This window comes from Pristis pectinata, chromosome 5, assembly GCF_009764475.1.
Source record: "Pristis pectinata isolate sPriPec2 chromosome 5, sPriPec2.1.pri, whole genome shotgun sequence".
In the NCBI taxonomy this organism is placed as follows: domain Eukaryota; kingdom Metazoa; phylum Chordata; class Chondrichthyes; order Rhinopristiformes; family Pristidae; genus Pristis; species Pristis pectinata.
This window is the reverse complement of record NC_067409.1, coordinates 71141685-71152781: the sequence shown is the minus strand read 5'-3', so window position 1 is coordinate 71152781 and position 11097 is coordinate 71141685. Positions and strand designations below refer to the sequence as shown.

The window sequence follows — 11097 nt, the reverse complement described above, 5'->3', positions numbered from 1 at the left end:
AGGGCCAAGAACCAGTTCCTGGGGTACTCCACTAGTTATATCCCTCCAGCCTGAAAAGGACCCATTTGCTCCAACTCTCCAATTCTCTATGTGACAGCTAGTTTTCAATCCATGCTAACACACTTTCTCCAATACCTTAGGCTCTTAATTTGTACACCAGGTTCTTATGTAGGATCTTGTCAAATGCCTTTTGGAAATCTAAATACACTGCACCTACAGATTCCCCTCTATTAACTCTCACTGACATATTTTCAAAGAATACAAACAAATTTGTCAACCATGATTTATCTTTTATAAAACCATGTTGACTTGGATTGACTATGTTCACCTTTCCAAAATGATTAGCCATTTCCTCTTTGGTTATTGACTCTAGCATCTTGCCAAAAATAGATATTAAAACTAACTGACCTATAGTTCCCCACCTTCTGTCTTCTTCCCTTTTTGAACAAAGGAGTCACATTAGCTGTTTTCCAATCTTCTGGTAACCTCCCAAGAGTTTGGTGAGTTTCAACCAATGGGTCCACTGTTTCTGCAGCCACTTTTAAAACCCTTGGGTGCAGGTCATTGTGTTCTAGTGATTTGCCTGCCTTTAGCCCCATGTGTTTCTCTGATACTTAATCCCTTGTGATTGGGATTTTTTACTTCTTCCCTGTATCTGAAATTAGCCCATTTGACGCAAAAAACCTGCCATTTCTTTGTTTCCTGTGAATTCACTGGTACTGTTCTCTAGATGCCCCACACCTACCTTAGTTGCCTGCTTTCTATTTATATAGCCATAGAAACTATTACTGTTTGTTTTGATATTACATGTAAATTTTCTCTCAAAATCAATTTTTTCTCTTCTTATGAGCATTTTAGTCTTTTGCTGCTGGATCCTAAAAGCTTTCCAGTCCTCTGGCCTACCACCAGCCCTTGCCACTTTGTATGCCCTATGTTTCAATCTATCAATATCCTTGACTTCCTTTATTAACCACAGATTGTGCCTCTTTCTCATGGAATCCCTCTTTCCAACTGGGAACTACTCCTGCTGAGTATTATAGACCAACTCACACATAATGCTGGAGGAACTCAGCAGGTCACGCAGTTGGGAAATGAACAGTCAACGTTTTGGATCAAGCCCCTTCATCAGGACCCATTATGGACCAACTGTTTTAATATCTGCCACTGTTCAGCTACTAACCTGTCTCTTAGTTTATTGTCCTAATCCACCTGAGACAACTCCACCTTCATACCATTATAACTGCTCTTCATTAAGTTGAAGACAGTTGTTACGGTCCTGTGGTGTTCACCAATCTGCAATTGTGGTCACTACCTCCTTGGGTATTTTTACCTGCAAGATCTCTTAATCCTTCCTCATTACTCTTGGCCAATCTAAAATAGCCTGATCCTAGGTAGGAGCTATAGGTGCCAACATCTGTTTAAATACAAAACTGTTAAAATTCTGGTAATGATGAAAATATAAAATAAACACTGGCCCCGCAGGTACCCTTGCGGTGAGGGAAGTAGGATTGGTGTTTCAGGTGAGTGACCATCCATCAATGTGCGTCTGCGGTTGTGTTGTCTGCACGGGTTTGTCACTGCCGGGACACCGTAGACCAGCAGCGCGCAGGCGCACTGCGTCACGCTTGCCGCGTAACCAGGGGCAGCGGGAGTCGGGCCGGGCTGTCCAGGGGCGGGGGCCGGTATCGGGCCCGTGGGCCATTCTCTGGGCCTCGGCGCATCAGGACGCTCGACTCCGCCGGAGGTTAGCGCTTGTTCCGGTGCGCGGCGGTCACATCGAGCGGGGCTGGGCCTGGAATGGGCGACTAGCCTTGGGGGTGTTCGCGGCGATCAGCGACACCCCCAGCATCCCACCTCCTCCCCCATCCCCCCACCCCCTCACCTCCTCCCCATCCCCCCCCACCCCCTCACCTCCTCCCCCCTCACCTCCTCCCCCATCCCCCCCACCCCCTCACCTCCTCCCCCATCCCCCCCACCCCCTCACCCCATCCCCCCACCCCCTCACCTCCTCCCCCATCCCCCCCACCCCCTCACCTCCTCCCCATCCCCCTCACCTCCTCCCCCATCCCCCTCACCTCCTCCCCATCCCCCCCACCCCCTCCCCATCCCCCCCACCCCCTCCCCATCCCCCCCACCCCCTCACCTCCCCCGCCATCCCCCCACCCACCCCCTCACCTCCCCCGCCATCCCCCCACCCACCCCCTCACCTCCCCCGCCATCCCCCCACCCACCCCCTCACCTCCCCCGCCATCCCCCCACCCACCCCCTCACCTCCCCCGCCATCCCCCCACCCACCCCCTCACCTCCCCCGCCATCCCCCCACCCACCCCCTCACCTCCCCCGCCATCCCCCCACCCACCTCCTCCCCTCCTCCCCCATCCCCCCCACCCACCTCCCCCCCCATCCCCCCCCCATCCCCCCCACCTCCCCCCCATCCCCCCCACCTCCCCCTCCCCCTCCCCACCCCCTCCCCCCCCTCCCCCCCCTCCTCCCCCCCTCCCCCCCCCCCCCCCCCCCCTCCCCCCCCTCCTCCCCCCCTCCCTCCCCCCTCCCCCCTCCCCCTCCTCCCCCCCTCCCCCTCCTCCCCCCCTCCCCCTCCTCCCCCCCTCCCCCTCCTCCCCCCTCCCCCTCCTCCCCCCTCCCCCCCTCCCCCCCTCCCCCCCCTCCCCTCCTCCCCCCCCTCCCCTCCTCCCCCCCTCCCCTCCTCCCCCCCTCCCCTCCTCCCCCCCCATCCCCACCTCCCCCATCCCCACCTCCCCCATCCCCACCTCCCCCATCCCCACCTCCCCCACCTCCCCCATCCCCACCTCCCCCACCCACCTCCCCACCCCCCCACCTCCCCACCCCCACCACCCACCTCCCCACCCCCACCACCCACCTCCCCACCTCCGCCACTGAGAGACCTACACCTGTTACCCTCCCACTGATACTTCACACTAACTGCTGCCCTTACCTCCACTCTCACCCCTGCCACACTGATGCTTCCATCTCCACTTGCACTTTATCCCCATCCTCCCAGTGGTACCCACTCCACCTCACTGATGCTTCCACTGACATTCCCACCAACAACCCCTGAAGCCCACCTCCACTGACTTCTCCCAGCTCCATCCAAATCTTTCATAACCATCATACTGTCCCACCAACATCTTCTTTGATATCCCCATCCTCACTGACCATACCAACACCCCCACCATCCAAAATTCCCCCAGCAACATTCCTCCCACCATCAACCCCTCTAGCGCTCTTCAACTGATCACCATTCATCACAGCCATCTCTCTACCAGTACCCACCACCTGCTAATATCCCCACAAACTCGTGCTCAGTAAGCACCCCAACCAACAGCTCTCACCCACCCCTCATTGCACATTCTGATGCATCCTTCTGACACCACTCCAGCACTACCACTCCCCTCCCCCCAATAAGAAACAAGCTCAAAAGTCTTGGCCAACTCTGCTGTATGTTATTCAGGGAGTGCCTCAGCAAAGATGAGACATTAAATGAGCATGTTAGGTGGGCTTAAAAGATTCTGTGGCACTATTTTGAAGAACAGTGGCTTTGTCTCTTGTGCCCTGTGGCCATCGTTTACTCCTTATTGAAAATCTAAAAACTGACTATTTGGTCAGGATTATGTTCCTGTTTATGGAAACATGCTGTGTTCAGATTGGTTCTGCTTTCCCTACATCACAAGAGTAATACCTCAGAAAGACGCCATGAGATGTGAAATGCTTTGGGACAGGTGAAAATTGACAGCATATAAATGCAGGTCTTTCCCTTTTATCTTTAAAGTAGATAATTTGGTCATAGAAGACACATGAATATTCAGGTCACAGCAGTCTTACAATCTAACTGCAACGTGTTCTTTGACTGCAGAGAATGACCAACATCAGAATATTTTTGAGTAGAATTCAGTGAGTTAATTCAGTGAGTTGCTCCAGTGACTGATATCCTTGGGTCTGGAGTGGTGTTGCATATGGTAAGTCAGTCTAAATATGTGTTGACATTTCTCCTAGCTTTTTTACTCATTTTCCTTTCTCTATCCTTTGTTTCTCTGACATTTCATGGAATGAGTAAGGCTAATTATTGCTGTCCTGGGACTTTGACAGAGGTATCCAGTTCTTTCCATTCCCCTGTTTTATGTCCTGTTTATTGTCTCTGCAAAATAATCAATTTTCCCAACTCTATTTACTATTACTATTGTCACTTGCACCGAGGTACAGTAAATAAAAATGGTCTTGCATATCGTTCACACAGATCAATTCATTACACAGTGCATTGAGGTAGAATAAAGTAAAACAGTACAGAATGCAGAGTAAAGTGTCACAGCTACAGAGTAGGTGCTGTGTAGGTAGGCAATAAGGTGCAAGGTCATAACGAGGTAGATTGAGAGGTCAAGAGTCCATCTAATCGCACCACTCAATATTGTCTCACAACAGTGGGATAGAAGCTGTCCTTGAGCCTGGTGGTACCTGCTTTCAGGCTTTTGTATCTTCTGCCCGAGGGTAGGGGGGAGAGGAGAGAATGTCCGGGGTGGGTGGGGTCTTTGATTATGCTGGCTGCTTTACTGAGGTAGGGAGAAGTATAGACAGAGTCCACGGAGGAGAGGCTGGTTTCTGTGATGTGCTGAGCACCATTGGTGTAGACAGGAGCATGTGTACCGCCCCTTTTTCTGAAGGCAATGACCAGGTCTTTAGTTTTACTGACCCTGAGGGAAAGGTGGTTTTCATGACAACATGCCACTAGACTCTCTATCTCCTTCCTGTACTCCAACTCAGTATTTGAGATTTGGCCCACTACAGTGTTGTCATCTACAAACTTGTTGATGTAGTTAGAGTACAATCTGATTGCGGGAGTAGAGGACACAGCCTTGTGGGGCACCAGTGCTGGGGATAATCGTGGCGGAGGTGTTGCTGCCTCTCCTTACTGATTGCGGTCTGTTGGTCAGGAAGTCAAGGATCCAGTTGCAGGGGGAGGTGTTGAGTCCCAGGTCTAGGCGTTTGGAGATGAATTTGCTTGGAATTATTGGTACTGTAGTCAATAAACAGTAGTATGACATAGGTGTCTTTGCTATCCAGATGCTCCAGAGATGAGTGTAGGGCCAGGGAGATGGCGCCTGCCGTGGACCTGTTTCGGCGGTAGGTAAATTGCAGTGAGTCAAGGTTGCTGGGAGGCTGGAGTTGGTGCGTGCCATGACCAAACTCTTGAAGCACTTCATGATGGTGGATGTTAGTGCTACTGGATGATAGTCATTAAGGCATGTTACCTTATTTTTCTTAGGTACTGGGATGATAGTGGTTTTCTTAAAGCAGGTGGGAACCTCAGATTGAAGTTAAAAATGTCTGCAAATACCCACACCAGCTGATCTGCTCAGGATCTCAGGACACGGCCAGATGCTTCCATGGATTCATTCTCCCTAAGATTGACCTGATATCTGCAATGGTGACTGTGGGTACAGGTGCATTGGAGGCTGTAGGGGCGGGTGGTGACATTCCATTCCCCTTCTGTTCAAAATGTGCATAGAATGCATTGAGCTCATCAGGGAGGGATGTGCTCTTGTCGGTGATGCTGTGGGTGTTCACAAGTCAAGTGTTCATAATTCAGGGACGGCTTGTAGTCAGGACAGAGTTTTGAGCAACCTCCAGTTTATAGAGAATGAAATGAGGGAAGCCAGCTGGAAGTCCATGGATAAAGGCTGCAGCAGCTGGTGAATTGAGGTAGGGGTAGAGTCAGGTAATGTTAGAGCTGGAACATGGTGATCTTGGTGATGGCATAGATAAGTAATACAAAGTCAATGTGATATTAGTTATGACACCAAGGAAGTGATCAGTTCAAATACCTGGGAAAGGGATTTATTACTGGTAATGTGGTAGAGTTTGTAATGGAAATCAAAATATTATTAGTTTTTAGTTGAATAAAATTTCTGGATGATTCAATAAATAATCTGACAATTTAGAGAGAGAGAAGAGGGGTCAAGAGAGGTGGTGCTGAGAGGCGGTGTCATACCTGTAGCTGTGAAACTGTTACCACAGTTGCTGAGGGGTAACATATAGATGAGAAATGTGGGATGAGAGGAGAACCCCCAGATGTAATGCTGTGAGCATTGGAAGTGAAGCCAGTGCTGGTGTTTCTCCGGTTACACCTACTCAGCAATTACAATTGCTCTCCTACCCAGCCAGATGATAGTTGATAGGTGTTGTTGGATAATCAAGGAAACTGGGCCAAGACAGACAAGGAGGGATAGATTACCCTTGTTGTAATCAAAGTCAAAGTCAAGTTTATTGTCATATGCACAAGTACATGTATGCACAGGTGCAATAACAAATTTAGTTGCAGCAGCATCACAGGCATATAGCATCAAATCAGCAGCATTCACACAAAATACATAAATTATACACAATTCTTACAAGAAAGAACACAATTAGAACAAAAAAAAAGCCCATTTTAGAGCAAAGTGGTCATAGTGTTGCTAAACTGTAGTGATAAGGGTTTTGTCGGTTAGTTCAAGGATCATATGGCTTTGATCAGAATCACTCCAGAGACCTGATTATTGGGATTCGATCAAGTTCTGGGGGTGATGGGCATGAACTTGGGTGGTTTCAGCATGTTCAACACCTTTGGAAAGGAAAAGGAAGTTAGAGATTATTGGCAAACCATCACCCAATAAGAATTGTTATTGTTTTGAGAAGACTGATGACAGCAGATTAGAAAGAGAAAGGAATGCCAATAGGAGAGAACCAGTAATAATATCAGTTTATGTGGGATAGGAAGTTGGTTGTTGGCAGATTAATGGGACTAGAGTTGAAGGAGCAGGAAGTGAGATGGAAGTGGAGGGGCATGAGTGGCGATAGTAAAAAAAAACTGGAGAAAGTTTCAAGTTTGAGACTAAAATGGGAGCACTTTGACCTGGTGGGCTGGGGGAGAGAGAGTAGAGATGGGGTTGGTGGGAGAAGAGGTAAGGGGATTTATTTTTAGAAAACATATTCCAGATCGCAGATTGTGAAAAGTATTCCTCATGTTGTCTGTGGTTCTTTTACTAACATGCATGTTACATAGTTACTGACCTTTCTGGAAGTGGTCCAGTTTTTTTATTTGCTTTATTGTAGTTTTGAAGGCCTTCAGTGATGCTTTGCTTAACCTTCTGTCAGATATTTCTTGCTAACAGAAAGCTTTCATCCCATTTTGGTAAATCTCCTCTGCACCCTCTTATTCCTGGCAAGGATGAATGATGGTAGGCCAGAGCTGGCATAAATTCAACAAATCTTACTCCACTCTGTGAGGCTTTGTTTGTTTTAAAAGTTCAACCTGACATTTTTAAGAGCAACTAGAGTGGAATGAGTCTTTTTCTGATCTCCCTGTACTTGTGACTACGTCTCCTTCTTAATCTTCGAAGGTAGAGATTAGATTCTCAATTTGTTGTTGTTCTTCTTGAAAAAGCAGCTTCAAGTTCTTGGGCAACAACATCTCAGAGGACGTATCCTGGGCCCAACACATTGATGCAATCAGGAAGAAAACACGTCAGCTGCTCTGCTTTGTTAGGAGTTTGAGGAGATTCAGTATGTCACCAAAGACTCTTACGAATTTCTATAGATGTGCAGTGGAGATGTGCTTTTTTCAAATATAAAATATTTGAGGTGATTATTCAGAATTAAACTGCTTTGAATTACTGGAATAAAGTATACCTATTGTTATCCAGTCCATCTCTGGTTTTCATTTTTTAGTTTATGGAATAAAGACTAGCTGTTTGTAAAGTGATCTCTTATTCTTTTTCATTCAAAGGATCTCGCTCATTTGAGAGTAAATTCTACTGCTGTGTCATAGAAATTTAAAGCACAGAGGAAGACCACTTGGCCCAAGGTGTCCAGTAGCAAATCTTTCAGAATCAGATTTATTATCACTGACGTATGATGTGAAATTTGTTGTTTTGCGGCAGCAGTACAGTGCAAAGACATAAAATTGCCATAAATTACAAGAATAAATAGTGCAAAAAAAAGAATAATGAGGAACGTTCATGGACCATTCAGAAATCTGATGGCGAAAGGGAAGAAGCTGTTTCTGAATCATTGAGTGTGGATCTTCAGGCTTCTGTATCTCCTCCCTATTGGTAGTAATGAGAAGAGCGCATGTCCCAGATGGTGAGGGTCCTTAGTGATGGATGGCACCTTCTTGAGGCACCACCTTCTTGAGGCACCACCTCTTGAAGACGTCCTCGATAGTGGAAGGGTTATGCCCGTGATGGAGCTGCCTGTCTACAACCTTCTGCAGCCTCTTGTGATCCTGTGCATTGGAGCCTCCATACCAGGCTGTGATGCAACGAGTCAGAATAGTCTCCACTGCACATCTATAGAAATTTGTAAGAGTCTTTGGTGACATACTGAATCTCTTCAAACTCCTAATGAAGTAGAGCAGCTGATGGGCTTTCTTCGTGATTGCATCAATGTGTTGGGCCCAGGATAGGTCCTCTGAGATGTTGACACCCAAGAAGTTGAAGCTGCTTTTTCAAGTTTTTTCAAGCTTCCTCAAATTAGTTTGCAACACCTCTGGATGGAAGATGCTAGAGGCTAAATGATTATTTTTTCAGATTGACTATTGATACAACCTGGGAAAGTAGTCATACTGCACAATCCTAATTCAGTTTGTGATAAATAGTAATTACAGGCCCATACTTTACAGGTGGGGGTTTTCAAGTAAAACCTTTACATGACTGTTAACTGATGCAAGGAACAATTCACTTGTATGTTTAACATCAATATTTATTGCTTTTGAATTTTTTTAACCCTTAATTTGCATGTAGAAATTTCAGTTACTGAAGAGAAAAATGACGTATGATCTTTCTTTTTGGAACATAGAAAGCATTGTGGAGGCTTGGTGGCTAAACCAACCATTACCAAAAGATTTTGCATTATGCACAAGGGTGTGGCAATCTAAGATTGGAATAGATTTCATAAGGTTTGATTAAAAAAAAATATAGGAAGGTGCCAGACTGGAAGTATTCACTCATGTAGGATTTTGGATACAGCTATTGATGCATATTTATGCACACATATTACTCACAAGAATTACAAGGTAATAATCCTGAAGGGTTTACCTAAGCACTTAGAAGGAACAGATCACAAAGGTTGTTCAGAGGAAGGCAATGCTTTGTTTGAAGTTAGGTGTTTTTTCTCCAATGTCAGGGTTAGGAATGTTCCATGATATTCTTGAGGGTGCACAAAGGGTTTTAGATTTTATGGAGGTTTGGTGTGGCTGGTACGAAGATGTCATTGCTTATCAACCTAAGCTGGAAATGTTTTTCTTTTGCAGTCAATAGTGATACAAAAACCAAGCTTAATATGATGTAGGTCATTGCAGAATGTTGTACAGAAGGACCTCAATGAATTAAAGGGCAGGTCTTGACTTCAATGGAAGAAGTAAACTTTAATCTGCAAGATTGATCAAAATTAACTCATGCAGGTGTAAGAGGCTTATGTCTATATAGCCTACTCACAATTTAAGGATGCTTAATTAAAATTTTTTGCTAATTCAGATTTATAGTATGATTGAATTCTACATTACAGGTGGAGGCTGTTTTTTAAATTTTGGAATAGTGATTGTAAAATGACCAGCATGCAATAAACCATTTTTCTTTTGTGGCATATGAATTTGTTTACTTTTGTTTCTTTTTCAGTTGTAGCTGTGAACTGGAGAAACCATGGGCTAAATGTATGTAAATCTATTGGCAAGATGGGAACAGCATCTTCACTGGTTGGTCCAAATGAAGTAATTGAAGACACTGATGGTGGTGGTGGAGAAGCTTGTGAGATTCCAGTGGAAGTCAAACCCAAGGCCAGGCTGCTGCGTAGCTCATTTAGACGAGGTCCACGTGTAATTGGTGCAAGCTTTAAATCAACAGCTTCTGTTGACCTTGAATATGCTGCAGAATATGAGCGACTCAAGAAGGAATATGAAATCTTTCGTGTCAGTAAAAATAATGAAATTTCCTCCATGCAGAAAAGGGAAACTAAGCTTGACAAGGAAAATAAAAGGCTGAGGGCAGAGCTGCAGGTAGGAAATGGATGGTACAGTTAGTTAACATGTGTTTGAACTGAGGTTTAAGGAATCAAATACAATTGCTTTACCTGGTTGTGAAGGTCCTACCTGAAAGGGACTTTCAGCAGTTTCAACCCAGATTGCAAATGGATGCCAGAAAATTGCTTTGATTTGGTATAACAATCCACACCAGGGGCATCTCAGTTCTGAGTTGGAAATATATTGCCATTCTACTACTGGCCCCCCAATAGCCACCAAGACCTCGAGGAACAGATATGCAGGTAGATTAGGGAAAGGTGTAAAAACAACAGGGTTATCATAGTGGGTGACTTCAACTTCCCCAGTGTAGACTGGGACTTCCTTCGTGCAAGAGGGTTAGGTGGGGCAGAATTTGTTGGATACATCCAAGAGGCTTTCTTAAATCAGCATGTAAATGGTCTAACCAGAGGAGGGGCTGTACTGGACCTGGTATTGGGAAATGAGCTTGGCCAGGTGACTGATCTTTCAGTGGGAGAACATTTAAGAAACAGTGATCACAACTGTATAAATTTTAAAATAGCTATGAATAAGGATAAGTATGGACCTTGTGGGAGAGTATTAAATTGGGGCAGGCAAACTACTAGTGTTTCAGGCAGGAATTAGGGAGAGTTAATTGGGATTAGCTGTTCTTGGGCAAGTCCACATCTGACATGGAGGATGTTTGAAGACCAACTGCACAGTGTAGTTAGGCTTTTAATTATTAGTTTAATTAGTTTGGCACAACATTGTGGGCTGAAGGGCCTGTTTCTTTGCTGTACTCTTCTATGTTCCTTCATCATTGCTGGGTTTGTGCTGGAACTTGCTCCTCAAATGCACTGTGGGAGCAGCTTCACCTGTAACAGCTCAAGGTGCAAGGGCAATGATGGGCAACATACTTGTCAGTGATGCCCAGGAGAGAACAAACCAAAAGGCCTTGTAAATCAAGGGCAGCAGGCATATGGAAATGCCATCAAATTCTCCTGCACATCATCCTCATTTGCAGATATTTGCCATTCCTTCATTGTTGCTTAGTCAAAATCCTGTAATTCCTTGTC

The 11097-nt window shown here is 45.9% G+C and overlaps 1 protein-coding gene across 1 annotated transcript in view; it reads left to right on the top strand.

Annotated features, from left to right (window-relative positions):
- The first annotated feature begins 1615 nt into the window (after window positions 1-1615).
- The window catches only part of nphp3 (nephronophthisis 3), an 81693-nt gene continuing 72211 nt past the window's right edge, over window positions 1616-11097 (top strand). The window contains 2 exon segments of the mRNA XM_052016457.1: window positions 1616-1744; window positions 9663-10039. Of these exon segments, the coding sequence (XP_051872417.1) occupies window positions 9719-10039 (321 nt within the window). The 5' untranslated portion in view covers window positions 1616-1744; window positions 9663-9718.